The 22,729-nt window shown below is 39.2% G+C and overlaps 1 protein-coding gene across 3 annotated transcripts in view; it reads right to left on the bottom strand.

Annotated features, from left to right (window-relative positions):
* Nucleotides 1–22,611, bottom strand: part of slc4a2b (solute carrier family 4 member 2b) — a 53,286-nt gene extending 30,675 nt beyond the window's left edge. The window contains exons 1-2 of one of the 3 annotated variants that reach the window (XM_029116131.2): nt 22,522–22,579; nt 10,475–10,533 (exon numbers count right to left, since the gene is read on the bottom strand). Coding sequence is in view for 1 of the 3 variants with exons in the window: in XM_029116130.2 (XP_028971963.2) it covers nt 22,522–22,596 (75 nt within the window). In the remaining 2 variants the exon portion in view is untranslated. Of the gene's footprint in view, nt 1–10,474; nt 10,534–22,521 lie in introns of all 3 variants that reach the window. The other 2 variants (XM_029116130.2, XM_029116132.2) reach the window with 2 other exon arrangements.
* Nucleotides 22,612–22,729: the final 118 nt, after the last annotated feature.

Below are 22,729 nucleotides of genomic sequence, written 5' to 3'. Positions count from 1 at the left end.
TGGAGCCGCTCACCCATCCATATCACAGTGCATGTGTACCTTTTACACGTTTCATTACGACTAAGTAGGGTGGACGACATAACGATACGTAGACTAATGTCAAATTGAATTGCGCGGCTGAAGTCAGGGAGTACACAAACATGCAGAGCAGTTAGCCATTATTAGAACATTCTAAGAACATCCAACCCCCCCCCTTCGCCATCGCAAGACTAGACGTCCAAAATACGTATGGAAGTGATGGGTCTTTTTGGTGAGCTGGAACTTGTGGCTACGATCAACCGAAATGTCCATCTCATTTGGCACCTGAACGGCTCTTCATTAAAAATTCTTAAAGTATAGTTACCCTAAACTACAAACTGGTACATTGGTGTCCATAGAACCAGAATGACCAGAATACATGTTTTTAATGCTAACATTTTAGCATTTGCAGCACAAACTCCAATGTTAAGAGACCTATATTTGCATTTTTTGAGCATTATATCCAAATGTATTTGAAATGTATTTTGAAGGCCCCTAGAGATTAGTTTAATGACAGGCATTCAATTATAATGTCACTACCATGATTATGTGACATTTGTGAAACAAATCCCATGCAAGAAACAGTAGTAATATCCGCATTCTTCACGCATCTTGTACAAATCATCTAGAAGGACCTTCGTTGAGCCTAACAATCAATTTCAGATACGTTTGACCATTTGGATATAATGCACGAAAAATGCTGATATAGGTGTCAGGACATGGATAAGATTGGTGGGGAATTTGTGTGTTAACATATGGAAAGAGTGTGGGGAACTAACAAACTTTGGCAACAAACAAGAAAATAAAATTAGTAGGATATCATGTACATTGTGTGCCTCAGTCCACAGTCCTTGACTGTTTGTGTTAGGCCTGTCGCGGCAGGGTTTCAGTCCAGTAAAAGTGCAGATGTACTACTTGCACAGGGAGCTTTAACTTTCAAAATGCCTATTGACGGGTTATCTATTTACAGAGCAAAAGCTTTTACTGTGCATAAGAAATCATTAATGACAGTAGTTTTGCTCACATTTGTCCTGTCATGGCAGCATTGATTTCACTGCAGGGGAGGGGAAACCCTTCCATGCACCCCTGTCTCTGTCCAACTGTGCATGTTGGGTGCCAGTATGCAAGTCTGTTGTTATTCGAGAAAAATAAGAGCGAGACTTGACTTCAGCTTCAGGTAGGATACAAGCCTAATTAATATTTGGGCACAGTTAAACATCTCTAGCCACATTGCCTACATTATGCATTTACATAACATTTAAGCAGCTTCTCCTACAAATCTGGTCCCCCATTAATTGAGTTTGGGAATAATTTAATAAAGACAAGAATTGGGTTGTAATGTTGGATTAATCAAAGATGGCCAATTATGCATCAGGAGCTGTGTGCAGGACCCCGACCGGAGCCCAGTTTGAAACCTGAACATCAGCTACAGGACAATCACCTGAAAAGCTTAGATGTGATTCCCCAGATACAGGCACCTGTGTTGTAAACCTAATCCATTTATACCGTACCACCTTTGTCCAAAACCCACAAGGTTTTAGTCAGAAACAGGGCACTATATAAGAAATGGGGGCTGAGCGGTTCACATTTGGCCATTTCAGTGCCACTGTCTATCCCGTCAAAAGGTATTCAGGTTTTCCTGGCAATGATTATCAAAGTCACACCATGCTTTTGTTGGGGCATAATGATATCAATGACCTTGTTTATGGTTCTTAAAGATCCTGGCATCTAACATGGTAAAATCAACTACTCAGAGATTAGTCTTGGCCAAAGGCTGGAGTTTGGAGGTTATGGGTTGAAGGGTGAACATTTATGCCAATAACCAAGGACCCAGAACCAACTGATCCTGAGTCAGATCTCCTTACACTTTTTACACTTATAGGTTGTGAATGGATGACCGGTCTGTTCCATTAATTCCATGTAAAGATTGTTTACAGTGAACAGGCAAATTACATTGATACATGACAAACCCACATATAATACACCAATCCGCTTTGATACGCTTTAAGGGATACTTTGGGACTTATGGCCCTGTATCTAAACCATTAGAGTCAGACATACTTGTGGATACCATTTCTCTGCATGCAGTTTCAAGGAAACTGCCAGCGCTTGCACAATTGCTAACTACCACTAGCATAGTGACTGGAAGTCTATGGTTTGCATAGCATGCTGCACTTCCACTGTACTTAACAGCTTCCACAGCAATTGAACATTAAATCTCACAGGGCTGTGCATGCTTTGTGAATTTTTTTTATTCTTAAGTCCTTGCCTATGCAAGATAGAACATTAACTCACCATCAAATTTCTTACAAATAGGCTATAAAAAGGCCTCCACGTCACAGCACCATGTAGGCTGCTACATTTATGTAAATGTTTTTGTTTTCGTCTGTCCGGTGTGAGTTATCAGGCTTGCTTAGTAAATACAGACGGGAAAGGGAGAGCACAAGCCAGGCTCAGAAAAACTTTTTGATTCACCATGGTAAAGGGGACAGTTGTAAACTCCCATTCAGCTGAACATGTAATGTAGATTGCTATGACACAGCAATAGGGTCATTCATTTATACATTATTTGATTTAACGCTGTTAGGAAAAACAGGTACCAAAAACAGGAAAGAGAGAACTGGGCCAAGATGGTTGGTATGTCATGATGATTCATCACAACAGCTAAAATGGACTGAGGGATTTTCCAGGAACCAGACACAGAAACTTAACAATACTACTTAATGACTGAGATGGTCCCTTCTTACATACCATCTTGGCCATCATTTAAAAACAAAATAAATTGTGTGTTTATTTTGTATTTTTACAAATACATTTGTACATTTGCGAAAACACCAAGAAGCCTAGATGATGATGATTAAGTTGACCATTAATGAAAGCTTGTATTGCAGACATGGTGTATCCTGAAGTACAGATAAGATAGTTATACTGAAACTATTTGGTATTGATCTCTTTGACAGTGCAAGCAGTAGTCTATAGCACACCCTGTCAGTTTGGTCATATACAAAAGGCTTCTAATAATGTCTGTCAAATCAAAGTGCAGTAGAATTGCAAGAAATGTGACCAAAGGCAAATTTGTGTCTAGGGAAAAAGGAGACAAAACGTTTCGTCTGCCATTTACCATACATTGTAGCAAAGGCCTACTTTATTCTACACCATTATATAATCAGTCATTTCACTTTTTTCTTTATTTTGCAAACCGCAATTTGTTATTAGCTTACATTACGAACATCCCATTAAGTCATCACATTAGGAATAGTATGTTAAAAGGGAATACTTTTTAAAATTTCCACCTTACTATCTTTTTGAATGGTAATTACACTGTACATTGTAATGGGGACAGATGTTATTTGAAATGGAGTACTTCCCAAATAGTTTGTTATTGTCAGAGCATCCACACTCACTACCTTTAGAGTCTTCCCGATAATTTTCTTGTTTATCATTAGCTCTGAAGAAAATCAAATATAGCCAGAAACTGAACCAGGCAAGCCAAGTTCAGCCAGCCCACATTTGAAAGTGATGAATGTTATTGCCCGCACTGGATTCGAACCGGGGTCATGTCTTTAGCCACTATACCACAGAACTGCATGCTTATCTAGTGTTAACATCACTCAAAGTTTGAATAAAATGTTTAATTACGTTTACCTCCACCACAAATAGCATCTATGAACTGTATGGCTTTTGCCACTGGCTGTTTTAACAGCTTATTAGCCATCCGTGAATGGCACTGATTCAATGACTATCAATATAGGTGACGATAACTGGCTTTTTCGTCATGTGAGAAGACAAGAGAATCGTGTTTGTCTATCCTGAACGCATAATTTGAAAATCCACCAGAACTGTTGGATTTTACTGGCCAGTAAACTAAATGTCGCTGGTTCTAATCTCCATGTCGACAAGGTGAATAACCCTGTCCTATTGAGCCCCTGAGCAAGACAATTAACAATAATTGCTTTCAAATTGTGGCTGTAAATTAATGTGTTAACATACTTGTCTGGTAAAATAACAGTAAAATCTAATCAGAAAGACACTCAATGACCCCTCTGTGAAATTTTTAAGAACTTGGTTCATGCAATGTGCAGAAAGCTAGATTTAAAACTCAGCTTATAGCCAAGCCAGGCAGGTGCTGTTGTGTTTATGGTAGTCATTTATATTGGCAAATGACTTAATATAACTTTACAGCCCATATCACTCAAAGACGCAGTCATATACTCACAAGATAGGCCAATTACTTGGAACCCGCAATTCAAGTGTGGTACTAAAATAACTGTGGTGTTGCAGTTTCAGAGACAATTTTGGGCCTTGCAATTGGGTGGCTTTCGAGGTATAGACCACAAATTACATACTGAAAAACCTCAATCAAAAGGCGTCACTTTAGGAAAACAGTTAAATAAGAACTCAAACTGCCCTAGAAAATTCCATTACAGAAATAGACACTCAATAAGAATGTAAAACAAAAAACATTGTTGACACAAAGTATACTTAAGATGACTTAGGGTTTAATGATTTTATGTAACCTATGCTTACAGTAGGCTATATAAGCATAGTCAACTCCCATTTCAGAGACAGGATTTCTAAGTATTAAAAACAACTCTTTTTAGATCTGGATGAGAGAAATGACTTTATTTCTCAAATGCTAATGTAAGGATGATTAGCCTATTAACACGTAATATATAACCTGTATTAGGAATCACATTAGCATGAGTAACATAAAATCTGTCAAGGTGTCCCATGAGATAAAAGTTTAGGCCCCGCATCAATCTTATCAAAGTCATGTTGCATCAATCTCAGAAGCCTGGACTGTATTTCACAGAACAGAGAAGCATTTCCAATTCCGATTGACAGTGGCGGCAATATACAGACGATAACGTAGATACCTAGAAACAAATCCCATGGTTCCTGAAATAAGCTCAAACAAGTGTCTTCAGGAAGTATTCAGTATTTCTATAGGACAAAACATGTCAGCAATCTACGCACAATCATATTTACAAAAACGTTATTAGAAAGTTGTGCCATTTATTGAAAATGAAAAATCATGTGCCTTCTTGCATTACTACTTCGTTTGGCTGGAAAGCAATCTCTAGCAAGAGCCTTGGTGGTTCTAAACACTACAGAGAGTTCCTTGGACTTAATTTCTTGGTTTTTGCACTGACCTTCACTGAAGCATGGAACTATATATAGACAGGTGTGTCCAATCAAATCATGTCCAATCAATAGACTCCAACCAAGTTCTTGGAGACATCAAGGATGATCAAATTGGTGTCATTTATCACGTCAAAGGGTCTGAATAGTTATGAACATGAGATATTTCAGTATTTTTAATTTTTTTTGGGGGGTGGTAACATTTTGCTATCAATTATATATGGTCAGTAACAGAACAAAATAGGAACAATGTGAAGGGTGTTTGTGTATATATACACATCACCGGAAAAAATGAAGAGACCACTGCATCTTTTACTTCCCAAAAAAGTTGAAAAGGAAAGTTGAGTGACAACTTTTTGGAAAGAAAATAAAAAGGTGCAGGGGTCTCTTCATTTTCTCCGGAGCTTCTCCAGAAAAACACTTAAGGTGAAGTTTAAGTTTGGCCAGGCCGTGAGTAGAAGGGATTGTGGTGAATAAGAGAGTGTCTGAAGAGCAGCTATTTTATGGGCCAATGCCAGCTTTGTTGTGGGAAGTGGTCAATACTCTGTTGCTGTGCTAATCAGAAACCTAGCATATGGAACATATCAAAACTGTTAAATCAGAAACTGATTACAGTAGATGGCTGGCCAATAGCTATACAGTACTGTCAACTAGTTACATTTATAATGATTTGGTTTCTGGTAACTATATTCACTTGTTCTAACAATTGAACTTAAAAAAATTAAAGCGGAACAGAAACAAAAAGACTAATTGTCCGTATACAACCCTAAGAACAAAAAAAATATCTATACTAGCTATACATCAACAATATATGTTGCTAGTTGTTCATTTAGTTAACTTAGTTATTGACAAAGGACACTCATGCAGATTAATTTGAAAAGATAAATGTTTTGTTGCCTTCACTCTAAACTGCTCTTCTAGGGTGAGAGAGCAGTGTGTTTCAAGACCAAGAGTCCAACACTTCATGTGATTTATGGTGTTAGACATATACATTGAGGGAAGAAAATATTTGATCCCCTGCTGATTTTGTACGTTTGCCCACTGACAAAGAAATTATCAGTCTATACTTTTAATGGTAGGTTTATTTGAACAGTGAGATACAGAATAACATCAAAATAATCCAGAAAAACACGTCAAAAATTTTATAAATTGATTAGCATTTTAATGAGTGAAATAAGTATTTCAATCCCCCTCAATCAGAAAGATTTCTGGCTCCCTGGGGTCTTTTATACAGGTAACGAGCTGAAATTAAAAGCACACTCTTAAAGGGAGTGCTCCTAATCTCAGTTTGTTACCTATATAAAAGACACCTGTTCACAGAAGCAATTAATCACATTCCAAACTCTCCACCCTGGCCAAGACCAAAGAGCTGTCCAAGGATGTCAGGGACATGATTGTAGACCTACACAAGGCAGGAATGGGCTACAAGACCATCGCCAAGCAGCTTGGTGAGAAGGTGACAAGTGTGTGATTATTCGCAAATGGAAGAAACACAAAATAACTGTCAATCTCCCTCTGTCTGGGGCTTCATGCCAAATCTCAACTTGTGGTGTTGCAATTATCATGAGAACGGTGAGGAATCAGCCCAGAACTACACGGGAGGATCTTGTCAATGATCTCAAGGCAGCTGGGACCATAGTCACCAAGAAAACAATTGGTAACACACTACACCGTGAAGGACTGAAATCCTGCAGCGCCTGCAAGGTCCCCCCTGCTCAAGAAAGCACATGTACAGGCCCATCTGAAGTTTGCCAATGAACATCTGAATCATTCAGAGGAGAACTGGGTCAAAGTGTTGTGGTCAGATGAGACCAAAATCGAGCTCATTGGCATCAACTCAACTCGCTGTGTTTGGAGGAGGAAGAATGCTGCCTATGACCCCAAGAACACGATCCCCACTGTCAAACATGAAAGTGGAAACATTATGCTGAGAACCTCCTTCCCTCAGCCAGGGCATTGAAAATGAGCCATGGATGGGTATTCCAGCATGACAATGACCCAAAACACACGGCCAAGGCAACATAGGAGTGGCTCAAGAAGGAGCACATTAAGGTCCTGGAGTGGCCTAACCAGTCTCCCGACCTTAAGCACATAGAAAATCTGTGGCGGGAGCTGAAGGTTCGAGTTGCCAAACGTCAGCGTCGAAACCTTAATGACTTGGAGAAGATCTGCAAAGAGAAGCGGGACAAAATCCCTCCTGAGATGTGTGCAAACCTGGTGGCCAACTACAAGAAACGTCTGACCTCTTTTTTTCTTTTGTCCTGTGATTTAGTTTAGTTGTCATGTTTCAGTTCCTTTTTGTTTTAAATGTCCTCCGTTCTCCCTGAGCTTGTGCCCTGCCTCACCATGCTTCAACATAACAGCAGGACAGAAAACTCAATAGTCGCCCTACGTGTATTAGGGTAGCAAACAACACAGACTAAGAAAGTGTTATACTAAGCTATTTCATTACATGCATACCTTTATCTTTTGCACATTCCTCCTCTTTCCTATTTTTTCCAAAATTGGGCAAATTATGGCCTTTTCTGATTCATTTGTGTTGATTTGGTACTCGAGTATCAATACATTACCCATCCCCCAGCACTGTCCAACAAGAGTCAAAACTGAACCAATTCACCTGGGTGGTGTGCACACTGGTTTCATGTTATTCTTAATGATTTCGCACAAACCAGAAAAAAAATGCAACTATGTCTGGGAAACTATATATTCCCAGTATTATGAATTTATTGTGGTTAATTAAGTAGCATGTCCTAGTGTGAATGACTGTAAATAAGTTAGAGGTGCGCTATTTGATAGATTCCCCACTCTCCCTACCTCAGGCTTCCTGTGGGGATACCTTCCCAGGCAGTAATTTGCCTAATTTGCTCACAGACTAGAATCAGGGCTCCTACTCCGACAAAGTTAATCGACCCACAGTCCCACACATTGACATGATATCATTGACTTGATGTGCAAATGAGCAATAGAAAAACAATCACTCTAATATTACGAATTGTTTTGTGCGGGCGCCTCAATTGTCCAGCACACTTCTCTTATGCATGCTTGTTTGTTTTCATGTACATTGTGCTATGTCTTAGCTTTGAGGTGACTCAAGCTTGACATGTTTCTTGTCAAGAAGTGAATTACTGAACTGTTTGTTGCAACAAATGTGAGGCAATTGTGTATTGTGTATTGTCAGATACCCAATAGTCCATGAACAGTGCCATTAACCTTGAGGGCATGTTGCAGAGAAAATGGGTTACGGCATACAATATGCTAAGAAATCTATTACATTGTTTTCCTGGTTACCTAACAACGACAACAAGGGCATTACAAAGAGCTGTCTGTCAAGGTAAGCTCAATAATGTAAGCCACCCATCCAGTCAACCTGACTATACACATTTCTGGTAGTTAACCATGAAAGAAAGTAAAAAAAATAAAAATAATCCATAAATATATAAGTCGCTCAAAAGGCTATTTTAAAAGGGAAACAAAATTACTTACTTGGGATGTAGGACATTTTTTTTTATCATTTTATACATAGCTCTTCATGAGAGAATGTTAAACGTTGGTGAAATCTAAAGTTTTGTTAGACTAAGTTACCAAACAGGCATAGAATTGGTGGAACGTCCCATACACACAAGAAGGAACTGAAAAACCTCAAAGCAGTCTGGGTGCCATCAGTTTCAGCTCCAACCAGACATTAAGTGGAGGATAAAAGAACTGAAAACCACTGTCCAAGCCTCCTAAAGAGCAAACAAAGACTTCTTCAAGGACAGCAAACATCTGTCATGAACTTAATAAGATTTCACAACCCTGTTTCCAAAAAAGTTGGGTCGCTCCGTAAAATGCAAATAGAAACAGAATGCAATAATGTGCAAATCACGTATCCCTATATTTAATTGAAAATAGTTCAATAGTACATATCAAATGTTGGAAGTGAGAAATGTTACCGTTTTTGGAAAAATACATGCCCATGTTGAATTTGATGCCAGAAAGATTTTAAAAGATTTGCAAATCATTGCATTGTGTTTTTCTTTACATTTTACACAGCACCCCAACTTGAATGGAAACGGGTTATAGCAAATTTGTCATGTGTTGCTCAAAAGAGTCCTGAAATATTATTTTTCAGACTGTATAAAACTGTCAGAATGCTTGTTAGAGACAAGTGAACAACTTTATTATACATCTAAATGCTATTATCTGAAAGTGGTGAAAATTGAGTGATCACCGGTTTATACCTCTCATTAGTCACAAGCAGTGCCAACTGGAACTGGATAGGAAACATTTCTGGAGTGTTATAGGAAACTTAAACCACAGCAGAACAACATGGCTGGGAAAATGAACTCTCAATTAATTGATTTCATTTTCATAATAGAGCACTTTCTAAAAGCAGAGTCCAACATGGAAACAAAATGACTAGGAGGTATTGTACAATGTAAAAATTGATTAATACAATTTTTGAAACAGACATTAAACTGCAATTATTGCAGCATTATGGACATTACATTAGCACAAAAAAATAATTGAGGATTCACAATATACTACCAGAATAGGAAGTACAACTTTTGATATGCAAGCCTAAATATTGCAAATTAAGAAGAAATTAATACAATTATTTTTTATAATCTGCCAAAATATAAAAGATTGTAGACTAATGAAAGTATGAGTGCCTACATCACAAACCTTCTGGGCACTGGAGGAAGACATTGTAGTTAAGGGTCAGTTCCTAAATAACACATTTGACTTTTTTTACAATATTAACACACACTTCAGGGGGAAAAAAGGCTGACAACATAATCTCAACAAGTACATTAGGTGGTAAAGATAAGATGCAATACAGTATATTATTATCATCTATTAAATACGACAGTAAAACTAAATTATAGACCATTGTGAAATCTTAAAAATTACTGCTTCAAAGAAAAAACAAAATAGGAAAATGTATTATATATTTTACATTGCATGTCCCAGTCACTATCCCAACAATTTAACTAAGACTGTAAAACACACCCACAAATAAATAAAAATAAATTTCCTTTGTATTACTTCCTTAACATGTCATCAACACGACTAACACAGAGACAGCTGTGAGTGGAGGAAAAAGCTCTAAAAGCCCTATAATTCATGAAAAGCCAAGAGACTTGGCATCTTACGCAATCGTCAAAATTCATAAAATGCACAACAATTTCCTAAATTGAGTTTGACCTAGCCATGGAACTGCCCAGAAAAGTAAGAAATTGTCTCAAAAAAACTATTAAATTGTTAAAACAACCTAAAAACAGCCAGATGTGGCAAGTCTTAAATCCCAACGTTCAAACTTAAAACACCGTACCTTGATGTGCTTACTGCAGGGGAGCCACCGCTGACATCGTAATGCAAAACTGAAAGACGCTGACAAAAAAGAGAGAAAAGGCAGCAATTACAAAGGCTTTACTGGCTGTGGTTGGTCCCAAGCCTCTTGTTCCCTCAGAAGCTCTCTCTCACACTAGCATTCACAGACTGATATCAGCAGCCTTCCTCCTCAGGATTATGTCCTGGAGCCCGCAGACAAGTAGCCATGTGATAAGAGTCAATGACGATTTGCTACTGAGTCAGAGGCTTCTGACACACACACACACACACACACACACACACACACACACACACACACACACACACAAAACAATCAACTACTTTTATAAACAAACATTAGCACTAACTGTAATTTAGCAAAAGGAAACAGATTACACCAGTTCCTTGTCAAAGAAGGCCAATGTGATGGAGAGTCATGTCTAATCTTTTGTGAGGAAAATCTTCACCTCTGGCGTCACTAGCAGCAGACTATCCAGGGCAGACTATCCAGGGCAGACATGATGTGACACTATCAGGAAACTGCTCGGCCTTAGAAAATAACAATTTTATGATGTCCTCAACCCTCTTTAGATGATAGCACCACCCTAGCCCCCAAATGAAAAAGGTGTGCAGGGAACCAGTCCTCCAATCCAAACATCTCCGGCTCCTAGTACACAAACACACCTGCCACTATACTGCAGAAATAGCATACTAATGTAAATAATATTTCTGTCAATTTCAACTAACTGTAACAACGAAAGTCACAACAACCGCAATGGGCAGGCAGTGTGCTAAATGCTGTCAACTTGCAAACTCAACAAATATTCCCCCTATACATTACCACAACAAATTTCAAAGTTTATTTGTCAAATGAACTCGAACAACACAGCATCATCCTGCACAATGAATGAGAGGTATAAACTGGCGTCATCCACTACTACAACCTAAACATCTGAACAACTTCAACACTACTGTTGTTTGCCCCTTGGGGTTTAATGCCGGGTGTTTCTGTAAAAGCACTTTGTGAAAACTGCTGTTTAAAAAGGGCTTTATAAATACATTTGCTTGATTGAACTTAAATGCGAAAACTAAGGGGGAAAATGTCTGGCCGTTTTAAAATTCACTTTGATTTGATCTTTTAGTGGGTTGCAGTATAAGCAGTATATTGCAGAAGGAAATAACAGTGTTTGGCGTGCAAGGTAACTCAACCCAAAAAAAGGGATAATTAGGGTAAGCTGATTGAGTACTTTGGTTAACTACCAAGCCAGCTTTCCCAATATACAGTGCCTTCTGTAATTATTGGGACAGTAGGCATTTCTTTCCTCTTTTGGCTATAAACTCAAAAGAAATGTTATTACAATTACATCAAAGTATAGAATCTCAGCTATGGTATTTTTTATACATTTATTTGACTTTAGAAATAAAAGTACTTTTTACTGATAGCCACCCTACTGCATCAAAAGTTTTGGGCCAAATTAATGTCTAAATTAAGGAGTCATTTTTAGTACTTGGTCTGAAACCCATGGAATCCAACAGACACTTTGTATATTCTCTGGAGATGCTCTTTTAAGTATGTACTTTAGCAATCTGGTTCCTCTCTAGGTTACTTCCTAAATATCGCACCCCTCTTAGGGAGTTTTTCCTAGCCACTGTGCTTCAACACTGTTGTTGCTTGCTCATTGGGGTTCCAGGCTGGGTGTTTTGTAAAAGCACTGAGACAAATGCTGATGTAAAAAGGGCTTTATAACTACATTTGATTGATTGAATGCAGTGCATATATATTTGCAAGGTACATGCAAAAACATCCACCACGTATTGTCCAAAATGTGCAATGTAACCAATACTGATTGATAAATGTTTGTTATTGTTAGTAATATTGTTATTGTTACTGATGTTCTTTAGGGTTTTAAGACAAATTTTGTAATATGGTTAAGTTTTGACTGTGAAGATTTGGACCTATGTCCTTTCTTTACTAATAAAATCATACCTGTCAGTTTTGACCAAGAATGGAACAGATGGTATTTTGGGCTACTACTGGTTTAAAAACAAAAAGTCCTTGCTTAACTTTGACACAAAGTCTGTGATAAATAGCACAATGTGTTTCATCTGAGTGTAAATAATCCAAACAGTGCTTTTTTTTATTCAAAAATATGAGCTCAGGTCAATAAGGCCTACAGACCACAAATAGTAAATAAAAAAGTTCCAAATGTGTCATGTTCGCAGGAACTTAAGTTGATAAAAAGATCCAACAGAACATCAGTTGATAATATACACTCACCTAAAGGATTATTAGGAACACCTGTTCAATTTCTCATTAATGCAATTATCTAATCAACCAATCACATGGCAGTTGCTTCAATGCATTTAGGGGTGAGGTCCTGGTCAAGACAATCTCCTGAACTCCAAACTGAATGTCAGAATGGGAAAGAAAGGTGATTTAAGCAATTTTGAGCGTGGCATGGTTGTTGGTGCCAGGTGGGCCGGTCTGAGTATTTCACAATCTGCTCAGTTACTGGGATTTTCACGCACAACCATTTCTAGGGTTTACAAAGAATGGTGTGAAAAGGGAAAAACATCCAGTATGCGGCAGTCCTGTGGGCGGAAATGCCTTGTTGATGCTAGAAGTCAGAGGAGAATGGGCCGACTGATTCAAGCTGATAGAAGAGCAACTTTGACTGAAATAACCACTCGTTACAACCGAGGTATGCAGCAAAGCATTTGTGAAGCCACAACAGGCACAAACTTGAGGTGGATGGGCTACAACAGCAGAAGACCCCACCGGGTACCACTCATCTCCACTACAAATAGGAAAAAGAGGCTACAATTTGCACGAGCTCACCAAAATTGGACAGTTGAAGACTGGAAGAATGTTGCTTGGTCTGATGAGTCTCGATTTCTGTTGTGACATTCAGATGGTAGAGTCAGAATTTGGCGTAAACAGAATGAGAACATGGATCCATCATGCCTTGTTACCACTGTGCAGGCTGGTGGTGGTGGTGTAATGGTGTGGGGGATGTTTTCTTGGCACACCTTAGGCCCCTTAGTGCCAATTGGGCATTGTTTAAATGCCACAGCCTACCTGAGCATTGTTTCTGACCATGTCCATCCCTTTATGACCACAATGTACCCATCCTCTGATGGCTACTTCCAGCAGGATAATGCACCATGTCACAAAGCTCCAATCATTTCAAATTGGTTTCTAGAACATGAAAATGAGTTCACTGTACTGAAATGGCCCCCACAGTCACCAGATCTCAACCCAATAGAGCATCTTTGGGATGTGGTGGAACGGGATCTTCGTGCCCTGGATGTGCATCCCACATCTCCATCAACTGCAAGATGCTATCCTATCAATATGGGCCAACATTTCTAAAGAATGCTTTCAGCACCTTGTTGAATCAATGCCACGTAGAATTAAGGCTGTTCTGAAGGCGAAAAGGGGTCAAACACAGTATTAGTATGGTGTTCCTAATAATCCTTTAGGTGAGAGTATGTATTATTAAGGATTAATAAATCAGCAATAATGAGGCAGTCATTTTAGATGAATTGCCATGAAACAAACACAACAGGACTATTAAACAAACTATTAACTATTAAACAGGACTATTAAATATTACCTAGAACAGTTTACAGGGTCCAATGCTAACTTTTTTCTGACTGGCCCTAACGGGACAGTTGGTCTGAAATCTACTGGCCCATATTGTATTTTTACTGGCCATATTACAATGGTATTGTACAGAGGTAAATTTAATATCATCAGAATATGGACTTATACCAGAGATTTGCATGTGATGGGCCAGTGTGTTTGCCTATTGTCCCAAAGTTAGGTCTTATTGGCCCCGGGCCAGCAGGATATCCTTAATGTTGAACCCTGGTATGATTCTAGCTATGGTTTATCCACATACAAATAAAAAAGTACAAATAAAGGCCAAAAAGAAAGATTTAAAGAAATACTTGTTTATTCAAACTTCCTAGACTGGATATCATCAGCAAATGAAGGTCATGTTCAATAGATTTGCTTGTATTAGCATCCATTACCAATGGTAAAGCAAGGTAGCGGTAGTAGTGTCATGGTTTTGAGGATGTTGTGCAGCATCAGGGCCTGGATACATTGCCATCAATGAAGGAACCATGAATTCTGCTTGGTATCAGAGAATTCTATGGGGGAATGTCAGGCTATTTGTCCATGGGCCTAAGCTGAAGTGCAGAAAGTCTATCAGAATGCTAAAAAATAATAATAATTGGGTTTTAGACTTAGACATAAACCCCATTGAGATGAAGCAACAGTTAATGCTTTTCAACCCGTGTCACCGAGGTTAAGTGGTTCTGGATGGAGGAAAAAAAATCTCTGCACGAGCTGTAAGAGACAAAGCAATAACTACAGGATGTTTGGTTGCAGTACTTCCGGTGGCATAATGTTTTCATGAGCATTAAATTAACATTTCTACTTAATGCTAACAATTAGTGACAAAGACTGGGCCTAACAATAACACCTGCCAAATGCTGGCAGATATCAGCCTTTGCCAGTGGAATGCTTATTACACACCCCACAATTAATACTTTGTGGAAGCACCTTTTACTTGGATTATTGTAGCAGTTCAGTTTAGAGAGTTCTCCATCAACCTAGCACACCTGGATTTTTCAATGTTATCCCACTGTTCTTCCAGAAGAGATCAAGCTCAGTCAAATTGTAATGGGATCTTCATGTGCACAGCCCTCTTTAGGTCAGTCCACAGATTTTCTATCGGATTTATAACTTGGCCATTCTAGGACATTCATTTTCCTTTTTCCAAGACATTCCTTGGTTGATTTGGTTGTTTCCAGATTTATGCAGCGGGGTTTGCAACAAATTATCTTGTTCCTCCTCTTTACCCCCTCAGTACCCGCTGTAGAGAAGCTGCTGCCACCCTTCTTGACAGGAGGTACTGTGTCCTTTGGGTGATCAACCGTGTTGGCTTTGCACCAAACAAGTTTTGGAATTAAGCCCAAAAAGCAATAACTAATCAGACCATAGTACATTTTCAAAGATTTAACAAGCCTTGTAAAATATATACAGATTGGATGTTCTTTTTCATGACAAATGGCTTCTGTCCTGCTATGCTACCCAACAGCTCAGAGAGTTGTGGAGAATTCATCCATTGGTTGTAATATGCAGAGAATGCTCAATTTCAGCCAGAAATTCCTGCAGCTCCTTTCAGGTTGCCGTTGGCCTCTAGGTAGTCTCCCTGATAAGCTTAATCCTTACACTGTCATACATTTGAGGGACGGCTTGATCTTTACAATATCCTGGTGGTGCAATCTTACCTCTTAACAACATTCTTCAGTGTTCCATTATATACGTAAGGCCTTCGAAAAGATTTTATATCCCTCTTCAGAGGGATACAAAACAATAACATCCAACAGCCTATATCCTACAGGAATAGCTGATTTTATTTAGGGCTAATCAGAATTACTTCAACTGATGTCATGGGGTGGCAAATTGCAATTACTTTTGTATATTCGAATGTGATTGATTACATCTAAACATAGTTAAAACCCCTATTATAAATGTTTTTTATTTCAGTATTTTATATAGACATTATCCATTTGTTTTTCACTTAAAAAAATGTTTGGTCAAATTGTTATTTAAGATTAATCCACTGCACATAACAGTACCACAGTGGCTGGGGGACAAAGAAGTATGTTTGAACACTGGTCCAAAATATGGAAACGCAGGAACAGGAGGCACAACATTTCCACAACACTGATCTATGAGAGATGAATGGCAAGCAATGACAACGGTTGTATTACACACACACACACACACACACACACACACACACACACACACACACACACACACACACACACACACACACACACACACACACACACACACACACACACACACACACACACACACACACACACACACACACACACACACACACACACACACAGCCATTTCTACAACAGGACATTGGGCAATAACGCCCTGACAAAGCACATCCCTTCATTTGTGATTAATAGAAGAACAACCATTACAAACATAAAAATATAAACAGGTGGATTGGAGGGATATATTGCAGAGTTTTATTTCAGACAGCCATTTGTGCATTTAAAAATGACATTGTAATGGTTTAATCTGCTTCAGACAAGCCTACATGGCAGGCCTGAGACATAGTAAGGCCACCTGTGTGAAGAAAACAGAAGTATCATCTATTTCAACTTAAAACAATTATAGTGAGCTTACTGCTTTAAACTCAGTGTGCCCGAATTTACCTTACCATTAGCTATAGGTAAAACAAGCATTCCAGTAAGTTTACATCAAGCTGTAGAAATGTCTGTGACCTACGTAAGCGTGCATAAGTGAGTTACAGAGGGGGGAGAGAGAATGACTGTTTGCATGTAGTGGGTATGCATGATTGTTTGTCAGTGGGTAAATGTGCTCACATGGAGTCACATGACAGTCTTGTGGAAAGAAACACAGCAAAAGCCATAAAGAGCTAAAACTAGAAGCCACTTCAGAGACAAGGCTTTTCCTCTGCTCCAATCGTGCTGTGGAAATATAATGGGGAACTGTGGTCATTCCTATTAAGAGTGGTATGCAAGCTTCGTTGGATTGCACCTTGGCCACCGGACAGGAGGCTAATGGGTTTTTTATTAAAAGAGTACTGTTAAAAACAGCGTTCTTCCTCTACTGATTTTAAAACACAAAGCCAGGTACAGTCCATTAGAGGGTTCCAAAAATGAATGGTGTGGATATTTGCATAAATAGAAATTCACCGAAAGTTGTGAAAATGGGCAAAAAAACATTATATAAAACTTAGACTACAGCACATTTTTAGAAAAGGTAAGACCATTCAAAACATATTCTACGTAAACATTTGCATGAAAGTACTCATCGAAAAAACAAAGACAATAATATTTGATTTATTAACTCAAGAACTATGTGTTTTGAACAGTGATAGGGCACTTGGACTGAGTTTTGAGACCATCAGCAAAAAGGCTTGCTGCAGCAGATTCTCCTACTTCCTGTTATTTTTTATCCAAAAGCAAAAATTTTGACTTTGCACACTGGCTCTTTTCCAGATACTCAATCAGTTCAATGATTGCTCAGAACACGTTTTACGGCCTGCCATTTATGAAGCTTTTACAATTCCTGTGAAATAGGGGGGACACTACAAACCCAAGATTAAGATACACGCTAGTATTGTACAACCAAGTAAGAAAACAGGCGCCCCATGGCCGAACTCGCTAGACTCATGATAGTACAACAAAACCTTTCAGGGTGAAATCATCTCTCTGCCTCTCCCCGGAGCTTTTCACATCTCCCTGTCCAGACGTTACATAGAGCGGGGGGCTCGCAGGACTCCAGCCTTTGCCATGACGGTGCTAAGATGTGTGCATGCACAGCAACTGGAGCATATCCAGCATCACACGAAGAGCGAGCAACAGCTGCTCCTGGTGAATGTATGACCACCTCTCTCCATCTATCCCCAGAAGATTCATTCAACAGGCTTTGTCTGGCTACAAGTTAGGCAACACCTGTCGTGGTGTGGATGGATCTATAAAAGGGGTGATTGAAGGCCTACAGTTGCAGTGCGCAGCAATGGAGGCTTTCATAGGCTCCACGAAACCCACTTTCTAAAAGTGCTAATTCTGTCATCGCTGTGGCCTGCAGTGGCAGAGGGGTGAGGTGAATTGGCTATCACAAGCACAGACTGACAAGAATGGAGGCAGACACGGAAACATTACTTTTTCCTCTTCCCATACCTTTGATTCATCACAGGGCTGAGTCACAAACACACCCAATATACTTTAATAATCAACTGTTTAGGTTTTGAATTCCTTAAGTTACATTAGTAAGCACTCTGGCAGACAAATAAGTAAATAAATTAAGTACAGTGCTTAGCATTAATCTATAAAGAAAGCTGAGTCTTTGGCATGAAAAGGTGAGGAATTAAAACTCCTGATCCAGATTAAAAACAGTACGGAAAATCTCACAAAAGCTTCTCACAAACACCCGAAAGGAAAAAACTTCATTTCCAGTTTTTTTTTTTTCTTTTCCTCAATAGGCTTGGTTTACAATCCCACTCCTTTCTGGCCATCACTCACCCTGTTGCCTCTGTACACACGTTCGCAGTTCTTGGCTAGATATGGTTTACGCTTGGGTGAGTATTACAGCAACTACTGCATATCACTGACCTTGCCAACTTTTAGGCCTGAATGTGAGCTGAGATGATGATGCACAGACTATACCAGAATGTCTTTTATGAAGTGATATAGTACGTTACCAACCAATGTGAAATTGGTTGAAGAAATCTGTTGAGATTCATGTGTAATACGCTCTCTCTATACAGGCTCTGGCTGGCTACGTACATTTTCACCTAAAAAGCTTCTAAAGTCCTGATAAATCATATTAATAATACAAAGCAAATTTCACCATGTGAAATCAATAACATTTATTTATAAAACCCTTTTTACAACAGCAGTTGTCACAAAGTGCTTTTACAGAGACACCCAGCCTTAAACCCCAAGGAGCAAACAACAGTAGTGTTGAATTTCAGACTGAAACAGACTGTACTATTAAGGATTAGATCAATAAAGGATTTAAAAATTTACCATGTTGAAACTGTCAAAAAAAGTTATTAGCTCAAATGTAATTTGTTTATCTGATTACTACAGATGTTATTAAGAGAGATATTAAAGCGAGGAAAACGCAAACATCAGTGAAAGGAGGAATATATAACGCTTCCTCCCAGCAGACGGTGGACCAATCCCATTTAGGATGCATCACCTGGTTGTTAAGCCAATGTTAGCCATACTGGGACAGCGTAGCTCATTCACAACATATGGCTAACAAAACTAAAGAATGTTACAGGATACCATTGATATATTGATGGGTGAACGTTAAGGACGTTGAGGAACAAAATATATACTTTGTTGTGACGATACAGATGGAGGGATGTGATCTATACCAGTTTTCCCATACCAACTACTGGTTGATTTGGTGATCTGAGTGCAGATGAAAGCATTATGAAACGTGACAGTGTGTTATCCCCCCATCTCTATTCATAAGAATGTTACGTAACGATGCGTTATACCATGACTTCCAGATTTCACAGATAGACCACACGGAAGATAAATCATGGTGAAACAACATTTTACTGACTAAAAGACCATGGGCTTTCCGTCAATTTAACAATTTGTGTGACTGGGGGTAGATTATCCCTTTAACTCTCCAGAATCTATTGGGAGTGGTGATGATACTGGGCCTTAGATACATTTGGCATATCATATTGGCTTCTAGACTTAGGATAATGATAGCATCCTATCATGAGGTCCTTTGCAATTCCCCGGCCTAGTGACTAGGCTACGGTGTGGGGAACCCTGAATTTGAAAGGGGGTCTGCTAAACTGAGATAATTTATAATCCCATCACATTAAATAAGAACATGAAAAAATTAAAACGATAACTTAAATTCATATCTCCAAATCATGTGCTCTGGAATTTCCTTTCTGCGTCGAATGAATATTGCTCACTCAATCACCCAGTGGAATTCATGGTTTCCGAACTTTGTTATCACCACTACACCACTGGATAACACGAAGCCAAAGACATCCACGGTTTCTTTAGCCTCTCTGGGATTAAAAGGGAGATTTGGTTATATTGACAGATTAAGTACTCAGTCAATTCATCTGTGACGGAAAGTAAGAACTAAAACAAACAAACAAGACTGACAAGACATCTAGATAACGACACATTCGCCTCAGCCTTTCCTTCCTTGCCTTCGGCATGACTAAGCCTTACCACACAGCCCGTTTCAACGGGCTCCACTCGGCCGCATCGGTGCTGCATTACGTGACTTACCATTTCACAACGGGGCTGCTCGGATGTCCTCCATTCGAGCCCAGAGAAAACAAACTGCGCTTCTGAGCAGATACGGCCGCACAGAGCAGATACGTATGTGCATGCGGCAGCACAGCGTGTTCTCTGATTTGTGACTGAAGAGGCTGGGAACCTTCCAGCAGGATTTTCTAGCTCTTAAACAAAGACACGTCGTAATTGTTTTTCATTGAACACTGTCAGTTTCCATGCGTCTCCAGCCCATGGGCGGAGTACACTTTCTCAGCTGGATTTTGAATCAAATGACAGAGGAGATTACGGTTGAGAAAGTAAGATAAATAGGCAGTGCAGCGATCAACCCAAGGTGCTCTTTTGTAGCACCAAGTTAATCACTGCAGTCTATGTTGAAGCACTGACTGTGCCACAAGCTTATGATAGTGGCTGGAAAGCACTATGAGTGATGCAAATTGCACTGCATCACCTGGGTACAGGGAGGAACCATCCTGAGATTTCATCACTCTCTAGCAACTCCCTCAGGCACTGGCACAATTAGGCTACCTCAAATCTGTTGGGAGTTGTTGCAATGAAACTGGGCAGGTGAAGAAAGAGGACAGGTCGTCTTTCTTCGCCTGCTCGGTTTCTAGCATTTTTATGATTTTTACTGTACTACTAGCATTTTTCATCTGAAGACATGCGCCAGAAATGTTTTAACCTAATGTTTCCAATATTGTTTTATATAAAATTGGTTGAAATGCCTGGGACAATCCCCCTCTTAAACTTTCTTGCCGGTCCATTGACAAGTTTGCACTGACAAGTTGTCTCCTCATACTCACTTTAGACATTTGCAGTATGACCCCCAACACCCTAAACCTGCTCATTTTCCATGTGGACAATCTAATATTATTCTGGTACCATTTAGTAAGAAGACGAGCTGTGTCATTGTTTAAAATTCCACCTTCTAAGCATTTGAAGCAAGATTCTACACAGTGCTAATGTGGCACATCCTTCAACAACCTCTTCTGAAACTCAAATTGCTGGTGAACAGCTGGTGGAAGAGTACATCCTTCCTTCCTTCCTTCATCCTTCCTACCATAGACCACCAGACAGTTTTAGTGGCCTAAGAAAATGCAGTTGGAGCAAGCAAAAAAGTATAATAGTAGCAAGAGTAATTTCTGAGTCATTATGACAATAACTGGCTTTGTTAACTATGAATCAGCGCTGAGTATACAAAAGGAAATTCATTGAAAGAATGAATACCTAGTTACCACACCCCAGCAGACAACAGACCCTTTGAATGAAGGAGTTCTGTTAACCTGTCGTGCACCCGGTTATGGCCTGTGAAGTGAACACTGGGAAGGTGCGCACATAGGATCTCTCCCGGTTCGACCCGACCTTCTCAAATCAAAAAACCATCTGTACCCCTACGTCATTTTGTCAACGAGGCAGCATTGGTGCAGCCTACAGAAACATCGAAAAAATATACGTTTGTATTTCCAAACAAATTTTCAATTGGAAGACAGATACCGCTGTATAAAAAATACTATTTTTAGGATTTGAAAACAAGGAATCATACGTCACTTTTAACTTTAGCAAGAGAAATCCGTCAGTGGGGCACCTGGCTCTTGCCGGGTAGGCAGCCCGCTTCGGAAACCGATAAAACCCATTTCAAATGGTAGGCTACAATGCAATCCCGGCAAGATAATTGAATTTGAGCTAATAGTACAACAAAGCAGATGATAACCTATAGGATGTGTAAAAACAAACATTTCAGCTTGCGAGGTGACTACTTGTCACACACGTTGCCTAAGCCGACTTTTCTGTCACATGGCTTTAACCATAATTGGATTGTAACTGTAAAGCCTGCTCACTGTTCTCAGTTAAACGTTGGCTAAGGTAACGAGCGAAAAGTTATCACAAAGTAGTTTAAAATGTACAAACGATTTGTTATTAATAATAATAGGAAGCTATTGAAAAACGCTGGACATACCCACTACTGCAATACTATCCCAACAATTTTAGCTGGCTAGCAATGCTAAGAAAACCTCACCGTTACGTTAGCTAACGCACGCCAAGTGACAGTCAATATATGCTACTATCTAACTACTATAATGGCCTGTCTGAAAGTTTGTTTTAGAAAACATGTTTTACATATTTACAAAGAGTAAATGTATTTGTATTCACTTCCTGCTTAGTTTAGTATACTGTAACTAGAGTTCTTACCCCGACTTCTTCTCCCTCCCGATGCTTGCTGTGTGGACGTACTGTGAGATGCGCGTGCGTAAATTGATGTTTCATATTTTTTGTAATGAGTCTACCGCGTTGTCTTTTTTCCTGTGATTATGCGATCCTGCTGTAATGGACAGAAGAAAACACTGTTCATTTATTTTTCTGATTTAAGCGAATACAGTAGATACACATATCAGAAGCT

This window comes from Esox lucius, chromosome 21 (assembly GCF_011004845.1).
Source record: "Esox lucius isolate fEsoLuc1 chromosome 21, fEsoLuc1.pri, whole genome shotgun sequence".
In the NCBI taxonomy this organism is placed as follows: domain Eukaryota; kingdom Metazoa; phylum Chordata; class Actinopteri; order Esociformes; family Esocidae; genus Esox; species Esox lucius.
The sequence above is the reverse complement of the archived record's forward strand: the minus strand, read 5'-3'. Positions and strand labels throughout refer to the sequence as shown.